This window comes from Camelus ferus, chromosome 33 (assembly GCF_009834535.1).
Source record: "Camelus ferus isolate YT-003-E chromosome 33, BCGSAC_Cfer_1.0, whole genome shotgun sequence".
NCBI lineage: Eukaryota > Metazoa > Chordata > Mammalia > Artiodactyla > Camelidae > Camelus > Camelus ferus.
In genome coordinates, this window is record NC_045728.1 from 16,821,865 (window position 1) to 16,842,093 (window position 20,229).

The 20,229-nt window shown below is 45.1% G+C and overlaps 4 protein-coding genes across 6 annotated transcripts in view; 1 reads left to right on the plus strand and 3 right to left on the minus strand.

The window, feature by feature from the left end:
• DIXDC1 (DIX domain containing 1) overlaps nucleotides 1–1,429 on the minus strand; it is a 71,535-nt gene extending 70,106 nt beyond the window's left edge. Inside the window, exon 1 of the mRNA XM_032472567.1 lies at nucleotides 1,033–1,429. The gene's annotated coding sequence lies outside the window, so the exon portion shown is untranslated. The remainder of the gene's footprint in view (nucleotides 1–1,032) is intronic.
• A 131-nt stretch (nucleotides 1,430–1,560) lies between these two features.
• On the minus strand, nucleotides 1,561–9,563 carry C33H11orf52 (chromosome 33 C11orf52 homolog). The gene is made up of 4 exons (XM_006190374.3): nucleotides 8,421–9,563; nucleotides 3,760–3,797; nucleotides 2,715–2,770; nucleotides 1,561–2,478 (listed from the first exon to the last, which is right to left on the minus strand). Exons 1-4 carry the CDS (start codon nucleotides 8,450–8,452, stop codon nucleotides 2,230–2,232), a joined length of 375 nt encoding a protein of 124 aa, XP_006190436.1. The 5' UTR covers nucleotides 8,453–9,563; the 3' UTR covers nucleotides 1,561–2,229.
• Nucleotides 9,564–11,496: 1,933 nt separating this feature from the next.
• HSPB2 (heat shock protein family B (small) member 2) lies at nucleotides 11,497–13,480 on the minus strand. Of its 2 annotated transcripts, none has more exons than XM_032472568.1 (2): nucleotides 12,645–13,480; nucleotides 11,497–12,148 (listed from the first exon to the last, which is right to left on the minus strand). In XM_032472568.1, exons 1-2 carry the CDS (start codon nucleotides 12,736–12,738, stop codon nucleotides 11,694–11,696), a joined length of 549 nt encoding a protein of 182 aa, XP_032328459.1. In that variant the 5' UTR covers nucleotides 12,739–13,480; the 3' UTR covers nucleotides 11,497–11,693. The 2 variants fall into 2 exon arrangements, with proteins under 2 accessions (XP_032328459.1, XP_032328460.1); XM_032472569.1 differs by having other exon boundaries at nucleotides 11,497–11,986; nucleotides 12,645–13,477.
• Nucleotides 13,481–13,575: 95 nt separating this feature from the next.
• Nucleotides 13,576–16,928, plus strand: CRYAB (crystallin alpha B). 2 transcript variants are annotated; one of them, XM_006190373.3, is made up of 3 exons: nucleotides 13,576–14,018; nucleotides 15,147–15,269; nucleotides 16,589–16,928. In XM_006190373.3, exons 1-3 carry the CDS (start codon nucleotides 13,818–13,820, stop codon nucleotides 16,790–16,792), a joined length of 528 nt encoding a protein of 175 aa, XP_006190435.1. In that variant the 5' UTR covers nucleotides 13,576–13,817; the 3' UTR covers nucleotides 16,793–16,928. The 2 variants fall into 2 exon arrangements, with proteins under 2 accessions (XP_006190435.1, XP_014419540.1); XM_014564054.2 differs by lacking the exon at nucleotides 13,576–14,018 and adding an exon at nucleotides 14,113–15,057.
• Nucleotides 16,929–20,229: the final 3,301 nt, after the last annotated feature.

The window sequence follows — 20,229 nt, forward strand, 5'->3', positions numbered from 1 at the left end:
ATTGAAGGAATACCAGCATTGGTGTCCCAGGAAAGGAGACGTTTAATCTTTACTTTTAACATGGACATTATTTACTTCTAGTCAATGTACCCTTTTCAATAACGATTAAAGCAGATGTACAATGTATGTTTCATAGGCCACAAACAGGCTTTTATTGTTAGCACAAAATTCAAGTTAAATCATGCATAAGCCAGAATGACCTCCCCATATCTCAATACGTGAAAAATTTCTTCCATTAAGTCAAAGACCTCAGGAAGGATTCTGAAGACAATGAGAAGAAATAACCAGGAGCTCTGCTTTGGGCTCACTCTTCCCTTCATCCTCAGGAATTAAGTTTTAACCTAGAACGGCAGAACTTATATCCCAAGGCAGAAATTTTTATCAAGTACTTGAAGTTTACAAAGTGCTATCACCTATATGGTCTTATTTGACCACCATAGTAAACAACTCTTGGAAATAGGGTTCATTTTATTACTCCCCAGCTGATAGGAAACAGCCTAGTAAGTTGTTCTGCAATTAGCAATGCAGGCAGTGTTCTAGCCACCTTTTCTGCCTCTTCTGAATCCACTTGCACCAGTTCTGTGCCAGAGAACAGGCCCAGAAAATAATGGTAGCGATGATGATGGTGATCGCGGTGGCCAACATTTGCCCACATACCACGAACTGTTCCAAGTGCTTTCATCTCACACTCTAAGAAGTACTATTATTTCAAACTTTTTTGTACTGTGATTCCATTTTCAGTACTCTATCAACCTTAAGAAATCTTCCCTCTCAGGGACAAACCCAGCGGCGGCGGTATTTGGGGAGGATGGTGCATAGATTGAGAAAGGGAAGTCCCCAAGCTCTGAAAGTCTGAATCAGGAACTGCACACTAGGAACCTGCAAAGCTCGGAGAGAGTTCTGAACCTGAAATCTCCACCTCTTTGTTCCCACTATACCCTCGCCCCATTCGTGTGTCCCCAGTTCTGGTCTAGACGGTACAACCGGTGGTAGATAATACTTCCCAGGTACCCGCCACCTTTTAGCACCTACCTCTTAAATCATCTGTGTGTCTGGTTCCGCATCTCGGTTCCCAGCCCTTCTGAGCACGGCCTCCTTCTGCTACAGTGTCGCCTCTGCGTTCCCGCTGCCATGGTGACGCGGGGGCCGGCCCTTGCCCGGCCGGGCCCCGCCCCCTGCCGGCTCGGGCCCCGCCCCCTGCGCATCCAGACTCTCCTCCTAATGGCTAAGACCGCAACGTCTGCCGGCCTTCACCCCGCCTCTTGCCGGCCCCGACCCCGCCTCCTGACTGCCAAGACTCCGCCCCCTGCCTGTCCAGACCTGCCTCTTGCCGGCCCCGACCCCGCCTCCTGCCAGTCCGGACCCCGCCCAGGGAGCTCCGCCTGCTGCAGATGGGAGCCTGCCTCTCGCGGGGCCAAATCACACCCCGGCCTCTACTCTGGCCTTCGCCGGTAGTGGGGCGGAAAGTGGCTGGCCTTCCGCACTGCCCTGAGGCTGCGTGAGATCCGATGCGCTTAGTAGAGCCCGCAGACCTCTACCCCAGAAAAGGCACCAGGCACGTTCCTTATGTGATTTATTGATCCTAATGGCTCTGCACCCGCAAGAGAAAACAGTCCAACCAAGAGGAGTTTCTGGGCCTCTCAGTGCTGTCGATATGAGTGGTGATTTGACGTCCTTGTACCTGATGGTCAGAACACGCTTCCTCAGCCCCTGCCCTCATTTGTCTGTTTAAGTCTGGGACCCTTGACCCAGCCACTGAGGAAATTGCCCTGGCCAGCCCTAGAAGCTTTCCAGAGCACCTCTTCTTCTTCAGCCTTGGAGTTAAAGGTGTGTAAAAGGGATACCATCAAATTAACTCCAATAAAATTAGCTCATGTGCAGGTGCTTCAAGGGTAACCTGTTCTATCTGCGCTTTTCTTGAGAGCAGGAGCAAAGGTAGGGGGGTCAGAACCCTACCTTCCTGCACACTCAACCTAGACCCCTCATTTTGTGGAACTCCGTCCACCCCCAGGTAACTCAAATACAGCTCCAAGCTAATGGTAGCAAATAAGAGACAGGTCTAGAGAAAAGAGCAAGACTTGAGCCACTCACAATTCCAGGGACTCTGGAGTTCTTTAAGCTTAAAACACGTCTGCCATCTCTGGGCTGCCAGCCAGTCCCCCAAAGCAGTAGATTCTCCCCCACAGCCCTAGTGATGAAATGATGAAACAGGTCCTCCCTCCCCAGGGCTCACACTAGGGTCCCATTCTTGTTATCATAGCGGGGTGTGGCCTGGGGGAAGCAAAGGATCGCATACTCTGTGGCATTTTCCATTTGCAGGTGCTTCACCTCCTGGGCAGAGCGTGGCTGGGTACCGCTGCACACTTGAATGTCTGCGTAATGTAAGCTGCTGTCCTCAGACCTGAGACCTTGACTCCTCTCCTGAGACGCAGGCTGCTTTAACAGTTGCTCATACGTATGTCCCGCTGTGGCATGGCCCTGAGAGGAATGGACAACATTAAGGGAGATTCTTGGCTTGATTTTGCCCCTCACCTCCAATGCAGGGTCAATTACACTGATGTTTCTTTGCTTTGCTCCGTTGAGGGAACAGAGGAAACTGGGTAGAACCAGCAAGGTTACAGATGACTGAGAAGTGTCTGTCCCAGGATGGAAAAGCTGAGTCCTAGGATCCCATGTCTGAGCATCCCCTAAAAGGGACCGAGGCCTGTCATTACCTTTGTGTAACTCTGCTGTTGCTGCTGCTGCTTTGGTGTCCAACTTGTGTGGTTCCCTGGGAGGAAGAAATATGACTTAAATCCATTTTCTCTTCCTGCTCTCTGTGAAGATTGCCCTCTTCAAATCTCTATTAAATTATCATGGTGGGCTTCTAACTAATCTCCCTGTGTCTCCTCTCATCTCTCACTCCTTCGCAGAGTATCCAACCTGGCCCTTGCACAATCTGCCCATAACATCTTCCATCCTAAGTTTTCACTGGCCCCTCACATAGTTCAACAAATGTATGTTGAGAGCCGATTGTATGCCGGGCTCTGTACCACATTCTGGGGATAGAAGGATAAGTAAGCTGTTTTCTTCGCTTCTGGGAGTTTATAGTCTGTTCAGGGAGACACATAAGAGTATACACACTATTACAGGGCAACGTGGTTAGAGCTCAGCTGCGCCAAACATTCAGTCACTTTCCGTCAAGTCACTCTCTTTCTTCCTTCCTTCCTTCCTTCCTTTCTTTTTTTCTTTCTTTCCTATTTCTCTCTCTCTCTTTCTTTCTTTTTTTTTCTTTCTGCATGAGATAATTCCCCTGCCTAAAATATCCCCTCCTCTCTGCTCCTCTTCTAACGTGTGACCTTGCTTCACTGGTGTTTTCAGAAGCACTAGTAGATGGAATTACAATTACTTGCTTACATGTATCTCTCTCTCAAACTTGGTTTTCAGCTCTTTTAGGGCCGAGACCACGTGCCCTTCCTCTTGGGCCTCTCTGCCTCCTTGGGGCCCTGCAGAGTGCCTCACATACAGTATAAGTATTCAATAAATTTTTGCTGGATGAATGAAAGAATGAGCAACAACCTTGCCACTCTGAGATGATGGAAAGGATGAGACTCTGAGTTTCAGAACTGGTCTTGAACCCAGCAACTTAAAGATTCATTTTGGTGATCTGTCTCCTTTTAGTCCTTGCCCGTTAGGCCCTTTCTAAAGACATTGGTTCTATTCTCTTCTCTAATTTGCACCCCCACACCCGAATCCCCCCACCCTCCCAACTTCCGTTACCTATTTTCTTTTTCCTCTGGAAAGTTGATGGGCATCTCCTGTGAAGGGAAAAACAAATCACTCACATGTGAGAACCTGGGCTCTACCTTCCCTCTACATCACTTGCTGTGTAAATTCCTTAATATTTTGGGATGACCTTCCCTTACCACCACCCCCCCAACAAAGATTCACCCTGAGCCAGCCCCAAAGCATTTATTAAGGGTACCACACATCTTCCAAAGGGATGGTTCTGGAAGGCGGAGTGGTACAACTGACATAACCAAACCCAAAATACAGCCTCAGGCAACCAGGCACTCCGTGCCAGGGATGGAGCCGGGCTGAGGGCTATTCTGGGATTGTCTACAGGCTATTCCCAGCAGACAGTAAGGGAAACCTGCCAAATAATGGGATATTCCTGGGTTCGGAGACCCTCTTGCTTCTTCTCTGGTGTCTTTTTTTCAGGGTCTCTGCCAACCCGGGGTTCTCATTCTGGGAGTCACAGGAGCTGCCACCACCAGGGCTAACAGTTAGGGCCCCGCAAAGCCCTTTCCTGACAGGTGACCTCCCTCTTCACTTCTTTGTCCTTGTTTTTAATTAACAGAGGAAGTGAGAGAGGCTTAACCTTTAACGTCCACAGCACGGGGCGCTCTGAGCCTGGTGAGTGACTCAGCTACACTGCCCTCGCTGCAGGACAGGCCTCTCAGACGCATTTCTGGGCCCCTGGGGTCCCCAGTGGAGCCAGTGTGTCTACGTGATTGTCAACTGTTTGACGGGCAGAGAAGCGACACTTGTCTGAATAGTTTGTGGCTTACTCCGGATGCTTTTTCTTGCTCGTACATTTCCCACTGTCACCAGAGCCAACCCTACTTGTCTGACTTCTCCTCAAGGAAGTTTCTTTCTTTTCCTAATTAAAAAGAAAAAGAGAGGGCAGGGGTGGGCAGGGATTTCTAAATCATGTTCATTTCACTACTGTAGAAAAATCGGGATTTTTCCACACGTATCAGACAGAGGTTTGTGTTTTGGTTGGATTTTCAGTTTTAATGCAGCTTGCTGAGGGTCGAGCAGTTAGTCTCCACTGAACTCTACAGGTGGTTCGGAAGAAAAGCTTTGAAATTATTTCTGTGTCTTTCTGCTTCCTCTTCTGCCATTTCAGCTCTTCCTTTCTCGTACCGCTGCAGCCATAGCCTGAGCCTCTAATTCCTCGTCCCTTGTCACGCTTGTCTTCCTACTTACTTCTACTTAAACGGATAAAGAGAATATTAATTCTAAAATAACATAGACTTGGGCAACTCCATTTTTGTGAACACAGCCTGTTCCCAAGTTGGAGGTTGCACAATGCCTGGACACAACCCAAATGGAATATTCAGTTAGACTCACGGGTGACAGGATTTTATTTTTAGCTCAGAATTAAAGAACCTAAGTGGACACTCTCCTATATTGGCTGTAGGAATAAAAATGGGTGCAATCTTTCTAGAATGCAATTGGCAATAAGGATAAAGCCTTAAACATAAATGTGTGTACCCTCTGATGCAGCAATTCCATAGCCTAAGAAATAATCAGACGGGTGCAGATATAGAAGCTCATTGTAGGCTTATTTATAATTGCAAAAAGCAGGAAATATCCTTAATGTCCAACATTGGGAACTAACTAACTAAATGGCATCTCCGATCAATGGAACGTCATACAAGCATTTAAGAAAGATGTTGGAAGAACACCTAATAGCATGGAAATTTTTCCTCTTAAGATAATAGAAGGATAGCATGTTTTGGGGTTAGATAGACTTTTTAAAAGGATGACATGGAAATATACTAAAATGTTCCTGTCATCTCTGGGTGCTCAAATTTATGATTGTTTCTTATTTTCTGCTCTTTGGTATTTTCCACATTTTCTACAGTGAATGTGTATTACTTTTGTAATCAGGAAAAAAATTTAAATAAAAATCTCTCCAAGTGTCATAGTGTCTTTTAGTTTCTGGAAATTTATTGAGATAATGAGAGGAGAACAGTATTTGTCCTATCCTACTCATGTTTTAAGAGGAAAAAATATATTTTGGTTAGAATATCTGACGTAGTGTTTCTAACCAGGCTCTAGAGTGTTACTGACAGTATCAAACTAGCTGTATGACCTTCAGCAAGTTTTTTATTTCACCAGGCTTCCATTTTCTTATTAATAAAATGAAGATAATAATAGAACTTAAACTTCAGGGGATTATTGTAAAAATTAGATAAAATAATAGATGTAAAATATTCAGCTAGGTGGCACATGAGCATCAGTAGAAGCTGGCTACTATGACTACCACCATCAGAGGAAGAAATAACCAGAACTGAAGACTATGAAGACCTGGCTGTCTTTCGGTCGAGTGTAGTGATTGTGCGGGACTGGGCTTCAGAGTTAAAACAGGGAGACTTGAAATCTGGCCTCACTGCTAACCAGCCTGTCACCTTACCAGCTTATCTCACTTTTCTGTTTCCTTATCTATTTCCTAAAATGGAAATAGGGTTGCTGTGAAGGTTAAATAAGTCTATATATATAGAACGTTTAAAATAGTGTTTGACATGTTCTAATGTCTAGCTTAAGTGTGAATTGTGTTGTTAAAATAGTGTTTGACATGTTCTAATGTCTAGCTTAAGTGTGAATTGTGTTGTTTTTATTTTTGTTTTGCTGATTGGTCATCTTTATCAAGATTTTTTTTTCATTACTATATACAAACTACTATATACAGAACAGGTAAACAAGGTCCTACGGTATAGCACAGGGAACTATATTCAATACCTTGTAATAACCTATGGTGAAAAAGAATATATATATATATATGTATAACTGAATCACTATGCTGTACACCAGAAACTAACAGCATTGTAAAGCAATTATACTTCAATTAAACAAAAACTGAACTCAAAAAAAAAAAAAAAAAAAAAAAGAAGACAACGACTATGAAGACTTGGGAAGAAAGGGAGGGAAAGGTGCTTTATACCCCCTCCTCTGGAAGTTTTTATGTTTCCAGATGTCCTATGTCTATAGGACATCTCAGAGTTTAAAAAGTGTTTCATCTGTTTTTTTCAGTCCTGACGATATTCTGGGAAACACATATTATTGTTCTTATTTTGCAGATGAGCCAATTAAGGCCCTAGAACTTTGGTATCTTACTTAAGAAGGCAGGAACCAAATTTCCAATGATTGCTGTGTCTTCTGCACCTATCACTATGCCTGATGCACATAGGTTTTCAATAAAATATGTGTTCAATTAATGAATGGATACATGAATGAGTAGGAGGAACAGGACTGGAATCCAATGTACTGACTCCAAACCACATGTGCTTTTCAATGGACCTCACCTACCTCTCTAAGTGTAACGACACTTTACTCATAAAGAACATCCTTAAGACTCATGCAGGCACGGAGTGGTAGAGCTAAGAATGCAGTGGACAGGATAAAACCAGGTCCAGGGGTTTATCGTGTTAAAAAGAAACAACAGGCCCCGAATGGAGTTTCTTGTGCTAAGTTCACACCACCAAACCACCACTCAATACGTAGCCTAACTAGAGTTTCAGCCTTCCCCAGGAACGAACATAGTCTTAAGTGGCCATTTGGGAATTTTCTGGTGAGCACCAATGAGGTCATCTGCCACACAGACCTTTTCCATCGCCCAAAGGAGGATGAGGTCACCCAACCAGTTCCTGATCCCTTCCCCCTCCTGCCTATAAAAGCCTTCCATTTTGTACAGCTCCTTGGAGCTCCTTTCTGCTTGCTGGATGAGTTGCTGCCAGACTCATGAACCATTCAAGAAAGCCAATGAAATCTTTAAAATGTATTTGGTTGTATTTTTGTTATTTGACAACAGCCATGACAAACTCTGGGAAAGAATGATAAAGACATTATAATTCATTTATTGAGAGACTTCTGCACATCCTCTGCTCTTCAAACCCATGAGCTAAGCAACACGGGTTGTGTTATCTATATTTTATATACGAGGAAAAAGAGAAGTTACAGGGTTTGCCTAAGGTCACACAGCAAATAAGTGTGAAAGTTAAATTCAGATATTCCGTGGACATTTCTCATCCTCCTCCTCACTTCTGCCCCTTTACATAAACATTTCTCCAAAGTTGATTTGCTTGATTTGGCAGGCAGTATTATGCAGTGGTTAAAAGTATCGGCTTTGAAGTCAGATAGCTCTGGGTTGGAATCTTGGTTTATTTGCTTACGAGTCATGTGACCCCAGACACAAATTAGTGAACGTCTCTGAGCCTCAGCTTCTTAGCTGTAAAACGGCAGGAATAAGGCCACCTCCCTCAGAATTGTTGGGGAAATTACATGAGATTTTTTTGTAACGTGTCTGGAACAGAATACGTTCCCAAATGCTACAATTATTATCATTATCTGGAGGAGAAAGGAAGAGAGGAAAGGGAGAGGAGAGGAAGAGGAAGACAGAGAAGATATCAATTCACCATTCCAGCCCTGCCCTGGCTACTCTACAGACAGCTGGCTTGGCTGGGTTTTTCGAGCTTTCCTGAAAGGAGAGGGCACAAAAAGGAGTGCTGCTCTGGTGTTGGCTCCTGGAGGCGCCAGGCGAAGCAGGTGACAGTGGGACGTTGGCAGAGAGCTCTCTGCAGGCGCTCTCTGAATCTCGAGGCCTCCGTGTCCACCGACGGAGACATTACCCTCCACCATTTGCCCCTACTCACCAGCTTCCCCCACAGCAGAGCCGGTTTCCCATGGTGCTCTGTCTCCCAGGGAGTCCAGCTGTTTTTCCACAGAAAGAGGCTTGTGCATTTCCTGGTTCCTGGTTTAGCTTTCAGTAGCAGCTCCCAGGGAGCCTCTGTCAGTGTCAGATTTCAACCTAACAGGTTGGACTTTGGAAGCCACCTGCTGGAAAGATTCCCAGGTGACTGCTCCCAGCCAAAGGGTAGAGGAACACACACGGGCTCCAGGTGAGAGCAATCTCACCTTCACAATTTGGAGCTGTTTTGATGAAGCCGTGAACTTGGAGCTTCACACTTCAGTAAAAAGAAACCTGAGATAGAAAAGGGCTCTGAGCTTCCTTAGGAAATGTCTCTCTGCTACATCACACTGTCATTGAAATATATCCTCTATAATAAAGAGGCTTACCTACGTTTCCCCAGGACTACTCAGGTTTAATTGACTTTCACTTTCAAGGTAATCGGTATCGGTCTCTTATCATCCCTGTCCAGAATCTGAGGTTGAATACTGGACTCTCTTGGAAACTAAAATGTAGGGAAATAGATTCCTTTTATATTCTCCCTTGCTATTGGAATTAATGTGGGCAAATCACTTTTTTTTCCCCTAGGACTGTAAAATGGAGGGCTGAACTCGTTACTAAAACCCTTTCTGTTCAAAAATCGTATGATTCTATTATTGGAATGGTCTTAGCACTTCTTAACCACTCAGCTTCTCATCCCCAGTATAGAACTACACAAGATTAAATGAGATAATATATATAAAGCTCTCGTCCAGAGCCTGGCACATGGGACCCTCTTGGTAAGTCCTAGCTACTGTTATTATTACTTTTTTGTTCTCGGCTCACTGTTAGATGGTAAAGCATCCCCTCTGCTATCTTGTGCTGGGCCTTTGCACTAGCCTCAACAAGCATGGCCAGGCTCCTTCCTGGTAATGCATTTTGTACTTTTCCGATCACTGTACTCTTTTCATCCTGTTACCCAAACTTCTTAGCCTAGCACTCAAAGCCCTCCACAATCTGGTCCCTTTTCAGCCACATTATCTAATCTAAAGAAAAAACTTAAAGGAAAATGCCTGAGATTTTATATGACCAGAAACTCCAAAGGAACCAACAGTGTCTTGTGGTAGCCAGAAAACCCGATATACCCCAAGCAGCGTTAACAGAAGTCTAGGAAAAAAAAAAAACAAACAGAAGTCTAGAGTGATAAACAAGGGTACTGATTATTCCACTGAAGTCTGCGCCAATCAGTCCATGACTGGAATAATAAACTTAGGTTTACATGTTGAACTTCAAGTTAAATTGTTAAAAGGCATTATTATGTTCAAGAGAAAGCTGTCTGAGTTAAAAGTGGTATGGAAAAAGTCCTAGATAGGTTTAAAAGAAGATAGGTTTAAAAGAAGGAGGCATGTTTAGTTGAGAAAGGGAAGCCATGGGAGGACAGGATGGTTATTTTTAAATATCTGAAGCAACTCACAAATGAAAGAAGGGTTGCATTTATTTTTCTGGACGAAACTGGAACCAACGGACAGAAGTTACTGACATGCAGATTTTGTTTCAGTAGAAGAGTTTATAACACATGTGTCCAATAAGAAAATGAAGTGGACTACTTGATGAAGTTGTAAATTTGCTGTCGCTCAAAATGTCCCAGGAGTTGACTAATAATCTTCAAAGAATTTGAATGGGATGGGGATTTGAACTAAATCAGAGTTTTCAAATTTCTTCTAGCTAAGGAATCCTTTTTTTTTTTTAAATAAAGCTCATATAAAAATTCTAATTACAAAACAGATCAATCTGAAGCTGTTCTAGTTGAAGTCTGAATAGGATCGTTTTAAAATTCTTTTTCTTCTCAACTAGATGTTCAGATTCCTGAAAGTAGGCCATAAAGGAGCATAGTTTTAAATTTATATTTACAATGTATAACCTCCATAGTATATTACTTAGGGGTTAATAAATGTTTGTTGAATGAATGAACAGAAGAATACATCAATAGTTATTTCTCTAAGGCAAGCTTTCATTTTTAATAGACAGAAATCCTTTAACGAAGAATTGAATTCTTCAAGTGAGGGTTCCTATCCTGGGGGTCCACGCTTCCCTAAAAGGGGCATATGAATGGAGCTCAAGAGTTGTGTGAATCTATTCAAACTGTACGCCAAATTTGGGAGCATGTGTATTTTTCTGGTAAGAGGATCTATTACTTTTATCAGATTTTTCAAAAGGATCTTTAACCCAAAAAATTAAGAATCAACCACTTTAATGGATGAATTTTAGGTGTCTATCACAGCCTCATATATTTGGGGGCAGGGGGGTCTTCTGGACACTCCTCAAATCATATACATGCATGCTCTCTTAATTACAGAGGTAACTGAGAGGTCAGCCCCCCAGACTTTCCTTAATACATCATACCCCTAGTATTAAGTAAGACTCTACTTCCAAAGGAAGTTTCTCTGGTCATCACCCCCACACCGACAGCCCTAGCGCCCTTGCATTTAGCCTTGGATTGGGTGGAACGATGCAGTGATTCCTCTCTTTGGAATGTTTCAAGGTTAGAAATAAATGCTTTCTTTCATAGGCAGGAGGTGAGGGGACTTTGTGGTTCGGTGACAATGGCAGAGGCTTCTGTGACTGTTCCCGTGTCCTTCAGTATCAGAGACCATTTTTCGTGGACAGAACTTAGCACGGGAAAACAGGGCTTTAGGCAACTCTGCAACCAAAAGCTCTTTTCCCAACCCCTACCCAAAACAGGCCAGACAGTCTGGAGACCCTTGTTTTTGTGTCTCTAATCACTGGCTCAGACAGTGCCCTCCGGGCTGTTTGGATGGCATATCCCTTTTCCCTCCCAGGATCACTCTCTCTTTTGTTGCATTGTGAGAAAATTATGGCCAGGAATTTGATCTGGAGCCAGTGTCAGCTTCCGGGTATGATCTCAGCATCCAAGTGTGAGCTCAGGGTGCTGTGACGTTGGGTGCATCTAACTGAGGAGCTTTCGGTCTAGCGGTCCTTTTTGTCTCCCTCCCTGCCCATCCCATCCTCCAGGCCGCAGAATAGGGAGCAGCACAAACAAGGCCCTGAGATTTGGGTTTATTCAGCTCCACCCAAAACTAGAGGAAAATGCTATGACACGTCCCAAGGGACCAAACCATACATTGTGGACCACGCACTTCTCCCTCCCGCAAGGATGCTGCTACCTCTGGGTGGTGAGCAGCTGCTGTATCACCACGGGAGCTAGAAAGGGGTTCACTGGGTGCTGGGTCTGTGGCACTCAGGGCTCAACACTGGCTGCCTCCTCCTCTTCCTCTGGGTCAGGAGGTGCGGGGAGCAGGGAGATGTAGACCTCATTGACCTCTGTGTCCAAATGTCGGCCACCCCGAGGCGCCTCCAGGTTGAGGATGCCATCGTGGGAGAGAGCAGCGCGGACCCGCCAGGGGTCAACATCAGCAGGCAGGACGTAGGTGCGGCAGAACTCCCGGGACACGAAGCCGTGGCGGTCCAGGCGCTGGGGGTGCCGGGCAGACACCTCCAGCAGGTTGTCCACAGTCCTCACGGTCACCTCATCTGGGGTAAAATGGCTCACATCCAGGAATGCCTGGAACTTGCCCTCACTGAGCCGAAGCTCAGAGGCCCCTGCCCTGCTGCCCTCCCCAGCTTGGGTGGCCCGGGGTCGCACATAGTAGCCATGGTAGAGGGTGGGGGTCAGGATGTCTTCTGGCAGGAGGCCTGAAGGGCAGAGAGAGAGAAGGCAAGAAGCAGGATGAAGGAGGATGAGGTGGGAAGGAGGGTGGGTGAATGAGTGGAGAGAAAGGAGATGAGACCTGGGGAGAGCCAGAGGGGAGTCAGGAGAAGGAGGGAAGAGGAGGGAGGAGTCCCAGCGGCTGGAAAGAGGCGGCTGGGGAGAGGGGACTGAGAAAGAACATGAGATGGGGTGGAGGAGAGCAAACCAAACCGGGTCTGGGTGGTCCGAAGGGGACCCAGAAGGCACACGGAGGGGGCAGGGGCAGGCATCAGCGCGCGGCGGGCGCCCTTCTGCGCCGGGGTCAGCGGGAAGGGGAGAGAGGCCTGCCTGGAGGAGGGGGGGTGGCTCTGGGGTGGGAGATGGCTCGCCCCAGGAGTTCAGTTAAGCCGGGAGTGGGGTGGAGGCCAGCACCGTTGGGAGATCAGCCCAGAATTTCAGGAGGTGGGGGTGGGAGGCAAGGGGGTGGCGTCCGTGCCATACCTTCTCCGAAGCGCTGCTCGCCCAGGCGGCTCGGGTTGGCGAACTCGTACTCGGCGGTGGCCGGGTGGGCATGTGGCACCGAGCGGCCCGACATGGCTGCGGACGCGCCGGCGGCCCCGGTCGGAGGTGCAGCCCGAACAGGCGCGGCGGGACCCCTGCAGCTGCCCGAGGGCCCGCGAGCACCCGGAGGCGGGGGCGGGGTCTACACCACCCAAAATAGTGCGGAGCCCGAGGGCAGGGGGAGGGGCGGGGAGCCCGCGGCGATACAACGTGTGGCCCGCGCTGCCTGGACCCCCCGTCCCCTCCCCCGCACCCTCTTCAGCTGTCGCAGCCTCCCCCCTCTCCCCCCTCCCTTCCCGGAGAGGACAGCTGGGGGTCCTGGCTGGGGAGCCAGCTGGCGACGCGAGGCTGGGGCTGGAGGCCCTGGAGAGGCTCGCTGAGACCCTCACCAACAGTGCACATTTTCCACACCATCTCTTCTCGGTCGCAGGCAGCCGGCACCCTGTTTCGCAGAATTCCCCTGCATTTAACGTTCTGCCAGCCACATAAAGCGAAACAAGCAAGAAACTTTCTACTCTTTCTCTGAGATGAGGTGAGGGGCCTTTCTGCCTAAATTGATGTCAGGGTCCTCTCTGGGCAACGCAGGGCACCACAGGAAACCTGTCAGTGACATGTTGATGATCACGGCTCTCCTCCAGGGACCCGCAAAGAGTTAATGTCCCTGGGGCCCAGCCTAGGAAGATTCCAGTTCCTGCCCAGGCCCAAGATAGTTGCTGGCCGCATTCCCTTGGCATCCTAGGCTGGAGAGGAGGAGGAGGGGCACACTGCCCGCCTGCTTGGGATTCCTGAGCCAGTTTCCGACTCCAGAGAAGGGGGCAGAGGTGGGTGCCATTGGGTGTGGACAGAGAGCTAGTGAAACAGGACCAGGACAAGTCACTGGCCAGCTCGGACGTGTTTGTATTTCTCTTTTCTTAGCTCAGTGAGTACTGGGTATGTGTCACACTGCCAAATCCCCAATCACAAGTCTCCATGAACGGGCGGTGAGCTGGGATAATAAAACCCCTGACATCACCATTCCAGAAGCTTCACAAGCCTGCGTATATAAGGGGCCGGCTGGAGCTGCAGCTGAAGGAGCTGACCAGCCGGCTGACCCCCCACACTCACCTGGCCACCATGGACATCGCCATCCACCACCCCTGGATCCGCCGCCCCTTCTTTCCTTTCCACTCCCCCAGCCGCCTCTTTGACCAGTTCTTTGGGGAGCACCTGTTGGAGTCTGATCTCTTCCCAACTACTACTTCCCTGAGCCCCTTCTACCTTCGGCCACCCTCATTTCTGCGGGCACCCAGCTGGATTGACACTGGGCTCTCAGAGGTAAGTCTCCCCTCTGCCAGGACAGGAGAGTTCATTTTGGAAGCGTCTGCATCCACTTTCCTTTTCCTCCCTGCCTAAATCTGGCTCTGTCTAAGTGTCTCAAGTGTCATAGGCACTTGTGTGTCTCACAGTGAAACAAGATGAGGTCCCTAGTTCTGCTCTGCCTCAGTGCCAGTGCATCTGATGTGCCTTTGTATCCTACTGATTACATTTTCCCCATGTGCTATGCATAGTACTCTGTGTTCCTTATCTCCTAAGTAGGATGTCCTTTCTGGTTTGATTTATAAGGATCTACAGGGGAAAAGCTGCCTTCAGACACCTTCGCTCACTCTTCTAATATCTCACACTCCTGACAAATATTGTCATCTCAAACTTCAGAGCCAGGAGACAGTGCTACCTCATTCTGAGGTTTTTTTTATCCTCGCTGCGTGGAGCTGGACACAGCAACCACTATTTTCTTCCTTTCTAGTCCCTCTTTTATGATTTTCCGAGTTTCTCAGGGCTGTGACAGGGCACTGGCCTGGGTTCAAGCCTAATGAGGAAAGAATGTAGGTTTAGTCTTGGGACCCCCACCCCAACGACTTGTCCTAAAAGGGTGGGAGAATGGGGTGAACAAAAAAGGGTGACAGAAGCTGTCAGAGATAACACTCTGGTTTAAAAATATTCAAGTGTGAGTAAACAGGAGCTGAGTGGGTGAGGGCTTTGGAAGGACAGTCAGAGCCAGCAGAACATTCCAGAGTGAGTGGGTGGGAAACTTGGCAGAGACCTGAGAAAGAAGAAGGGGCCTTTGTCTCACAGACAAACGACAAGGCCAGGCATTAGGTCAGAGCAGCAGCAGAAGCCATGTCCAGTCTCATCCTTGTGATCTGTCCCCTGGGTGGCCTGTCTTCTTCCCTGTCCCTGTAAATAAAGTTAGGGTCTGATGACCAAGTGTTGTACCTGGGGTACCACTGTGGTAGCTTTTCTGAACGAGAGAGCCATGTTTACTCACAAAGGGATTTTTAGCCAAAAAGAGAAGAATAAACTACCTGGACATAAAGTAAGTTTGCAGAATAATGATACTGTACTAGTGTAATCCACACTCCTACCATCCTTTCTCCTACCCTCTCCCCACCTTGCTATTTCTAGATGCGTCTGGAGAAGGACAGATTCTCTGTCAACCTGGATGTGAAGCACTTCTCCCCTGAGGAACTCAAGGTCAAGGTGCTGGGAGATGTGATTGAGGTGCACGGCAAACATGAAGAACGCCAGGTAAGTAGCTGGCTTTCTCTTCTGCTCACTCATCCAGTGCGCACTATATGCCAGATACTGCCATCAGCTTCTGAGGCTGGCAACATTCCAGTCCTAAGCCATAAGAGTCTTGGAACAGGCATAGACCTATTGTTATTGTTGTTAAAAGTTATTGTGTTGGCTAGAGAAGTGATCTTTGTTGTTTGTTTTGATTTTATTGCCTTAAGAAGGATGGATGAGATGTTAACTTCCCACTTAAGCCAGGGGTTCTCAACCTTGGTCATGTTAAAATTACCAGAGGAATTTAAAAAAATCCCAATTGTCAGGCATATCCCAGGTCAGTTAAATTAGAATTTTTAGGGGTGGAACCCAGGCATCAGGATTTTTAAAATCTCCCTAGGGAATTCTAATATACAGTCAGTCAAGATTGAAGACTGCTGATTTAGGAACAGTGGTTGTTAGACATCTGGTTGCTTTACATAGTTACATTAACTGTGTGGCCCCAGAAGGCCCTTGAACTGAGGACTTTTCTTTTAGATGTTTAGAAACCTACTTCTTTTTAGCCCATCTTAATGCTGAACTATGTGGTTTGCCTAAGTTTCAGAACTGTACTTAGCTCCTGATAATACCCTAGACCCATGTGGAAATCAGTTAATTGAGAACCTGTCTGGATAAATGATTGAGATTCAGCAGATACAAGGGTTAAGGTCAATTACTCTTTAGCAGAATTCTAAAGAATTGAATAGCTTCTCATTACTTTCTGGGAGTTTTTTTTTTTTTGTGGTTTTGTTTGTTTGTTTGTTTGAGTTTGCTCCCTACTGATTAGTGATAACTCGGAAACTTGTGCATCAAACAGTACAGTTTGAGGTCCTCAGGCTGTTTCAGTTTTGTTCATATGATTTAACTTTAGTTCATAGTCTCCCTGGATGGAGTCCTTTTATTATTAGTCCCACTGTTCTGGAACATTCTGGAACATTCCTGAAGAGTCAGGACAATTTCTGGGCTTCCTCAGGGACTCAAATCTTCAATGTCAGGTGACATTCCATATCTTGTAGGCCCAACAAATTATCTAAACCTTTGGGAAATACCTCTGAACGCATCCATGCCTTAGGGCTTGGAAAGATATGAAGTTTTGGCTGTTCAATATTCTCAGACTCTCACTGGTAGGAGAGACAGCCTAGGAAATTTCATGTTAGCCCCAAACAGAACAGCCACTTAGCTTTTCCTCATGTTGCCATGCATCTGGTCACACCTAAAGGGAAGGAGAATGTCTGAGTTCTACGCAAGTGGTGTTATTTCCTGTTCTCATCTCTGCCTCTTCCCTTATTCTCTTGGATCAGGATGAACATGGTTTCATCTCCCGGGAGTTCCACAGGAAATACCGGATCCCAGCTGATGTGGACCCTCTCGCCATTACTTCATCCCTGTCATCTGATGGGGTCCTCACTGTGAATGGACCAAGGAAACAGGCCTCTGGCCCTGAGCGCACCATTCCCATCACCCGCGAAGAGAAGCCTGCTGTCACTGCAGCCCCCAAGAAGTAGATGCCCTTTCTCTAATGCATTTTTTAAAACAAAATTTCCCCACCAGTGAATGAAAATCTTGTGACTAGTGCTGAAGCTTATTAATGCTAAGGGCAGGCCCAAATTATTAAGCTAATAAATATCATTCAGCAACAGATAACTGTCTTGTGTTTGAATATTCCATATTAATCATCACATTATGAGCTAGGGGGTTCTAAGGTTACTTGAGTCAGAATGACGGTCTCCAACACTTACTAATGGTATAAGTTTAGCAAGTCACTTAAACTTTATGGTCTTTAGGTCTTCCATTTATAACACAGGGTATTGATTTTTGCATTTGTTGTAAGAAGTAAATTAAGGAGAAAAAATAGGTAAAGCCCTTGGCAGAGTTCAAGGAATATTAGTTCCTCTCTCTTCTCCCTCTGATTTTGTCCCCGAGTTCCAAAAATAAATCTGAAGTCTGGGTGACAATGCATAAAAGGCCTTAGTGTATCTCTGAAATTAATCATGTCACCAGGAAGGAGATGGCGCCCTCAACTTTATTTGACATTTTCCTACTGATAAGCATTGCCTTCAGATGATTTCACAAGGGTGATAAATAAGACAGGTGATTATCACCAAACAAGCCTCTCAGGTGTAGTCTCCAAATTAGCCAGTAAACACCTATTAAAACTAAGACTGGGAAATATACAATTCCTTGATCCACCATTTTAAACAAAGACATGTTACTCTGCAAAATACCTCTATTTCACTTTTGCGAGTCTAGACAAACTTCTGATTCAATTAATGAAAAATAGCCCTGGTGTAGGTTATCTGGCATAAATGCTTAGAGACAACTCGTCACGTCTGCAGCAGCTTCCAGGTGATTTCTGATTTCTCACAAGGATGCTTACCTTAGCAAAACCTACAGTTGGGGACTGGCTATGCTTTAAAAATATTATTCATGAAATAATTGCTGAAAGTTCTCACGATGCAGGGGTGTGGAGCTAGGACTATTTACATTGCAAATCTATATAGGTTCAAAATGTTTTCTCTTAAAAAACAAATTCCTAATAGTCTGAAATGCTGTGATCTAGCCAGGAGTCAGGTTTCTCTAAACTTAGAGCCAATTTTTATGACACTGTTGATTGCTTACGTAACCTATTTGCCACCGTCAGTCTTGCCAACAGCACCCCTGATTGGTTTAGGTATCCATCATATCCGTCCTAGCCACGTGCTTCAGGAAAGTGAATGAACGCTCCAGCCATAGTTGATCAATTTTTTTTTTCACAGTTGATATATCTTCAACAGTCCAAGTAAATTATGGAAGTTTTCTTCCCTCAGTAGGGATTAGTCTTGAAAGGGCTACAACCCAATTACGGTCAATGAGACAGGAGAGAAGTTTGCTGGAGATGCTTCTAGAAAAGCCTTTTACCTTTTAAAAAGACTATGGGGGAGAGAGAGAGAAGGAGGGATGGAGGAGGGAGATGGAGAGAGAGACAGAGACAGAAAGAGATTGATTTTTTTCTCTTCCTCTGGATGTTGGAGTATGAGAATGTGATGCTCAGTGCTTTACCCTTTTAAAACTATCATTTTTTAAAGAATAAATCTGGGAAATATACGTACAGTCCACACACATAATTTCAGTAAGATGTAACGCTTAGAAACCAAACGGATGTTTTGCCTAAGGGTTTGGGAATGATACAGATTTTCATGCTTAGAAAAATTCTATTTTATACTTCACATTTTATTTGAATTTTGCACCAGATTTGATCTTTCTTCTGAAGATTTACAATGACTATTCACTCAACAGTTACTTGAGTGTCTACTATGTGCCAGCTACAAAAATAATATATGTTTTCTGTCCTAACACAATTAAGAATTGAGCAGAAGAACAGACAAGTAAAAAGACAATTCTAAAATTCTAAGACACTTTTTCAAGATGCTACAATGTCCATTCAAAATGTCTGATATGAGGATCCTTAAGAGAAATACCTACTCTGGACATGGAAGGAATCCTGGAGATTGTTCTGCCTGATTAATTTTTTAACAGTTTTATTGAGATACCATTCACTTACTACACTATTCACCCACTGAAAGTATACAACTTAATGGTTTTTATTTATATTTATGGAGTTGTACATCTATTACCACAATTAATTTTAGGACATTTCACTAGCCAAGAAGATAACTTACACCCATTAGTTATCACCTTCCAATGCCCACCCCTCAATGCTAGGCAATTGCCATTCTACTTTCTGTCTCTATAGGTTTGCTTATTTTAGATATTTCATATGAATGGAATCATACAATATGGGGGCCTTTGTGACTAGCTTCATTCATTGAGCAGAATGTTTTAAAGTTTCCTCCATGTGGTTACATGTATCAGTACTTCACTTCTTTTTATTGCCAAATCATATTTTATTACATGGATCTACTGTATTTTATTCACCCATTCATCAGTTGATGGACATCTGGGTTACTTCCACTTTTTGTCTATTATGAATAATGCTCCCATGAACACTCATGGACCAGTTTTTGTGTGGACTTATCTTTTCATTTTTCTTGAGTGTATATCTAGCAGTGGAATTAATTGCTGGACCCTATGGTAACACTCTGTCTAGCCTTTTGAGGTACTGTCAGACTGTTTTCCAAAGCAGTTGCCATTTAAAATTCCCACCAGTGGTGTACGAAGGTTCCAGTTTCTTGATATCTTCGCTAACAGTTATCATCATTTATCTTTTTGATTATAGTCATTCTAGTGGGTATCTGAATTCTTAATGGTTTATAGGACTCAGCAAGGTGAAGAGGGAAGAAAATGCATCCAGAAGGGGGAACAGCTTGAAGTGCCCAGGTATTTATGTTTGGACGGAGCACTAGAAACATGAGAGGAAATGGAGATGAGGCAAGAGTTAGAAAGGGTTTCTGCTAAGGAGTTTGGAATTTATTTTGAAGGCTATAGAAGCCAGTGAAAGGTTTTAACCAAATGAGTAGCATGATCAACTCTGCATTTTTAGACTCAGTCTGGGAACAATACAGTGATTGGTAAGTAGGGACCAAAATGGAAAATAGAGACACCAACCAAAAGGGTATTGCAGGAGACTGGGTAAGAAATAATGGGAAAGTGGAATACAGCAAAAATAACAGAGATGCACAAAAGAGGGGCATAATCAAGACAGAACCTGGAGATAGAATTTATAGGGCTTGGTATCTGTTTGAATGGGGAGGATGAGAAAGGGGGATTCAAAATAATTCCTTCGTTTCTGTTTTTGACAATCGTGTGAACTTATTATGTAATATACAATACTAAAAATAAGAAAGAGTGGTTAAGATACATAAAAAAAAGTTCACCAAGATATGAAATACATAAGAAGGAAAAAATTTGAGACAGAAGATTATGAATTCAATTGTAGGTATCAGGAAATTGGATCAGAATAATAAAGATCATATATGAAAAATGCACAGCTAACGTCATACTC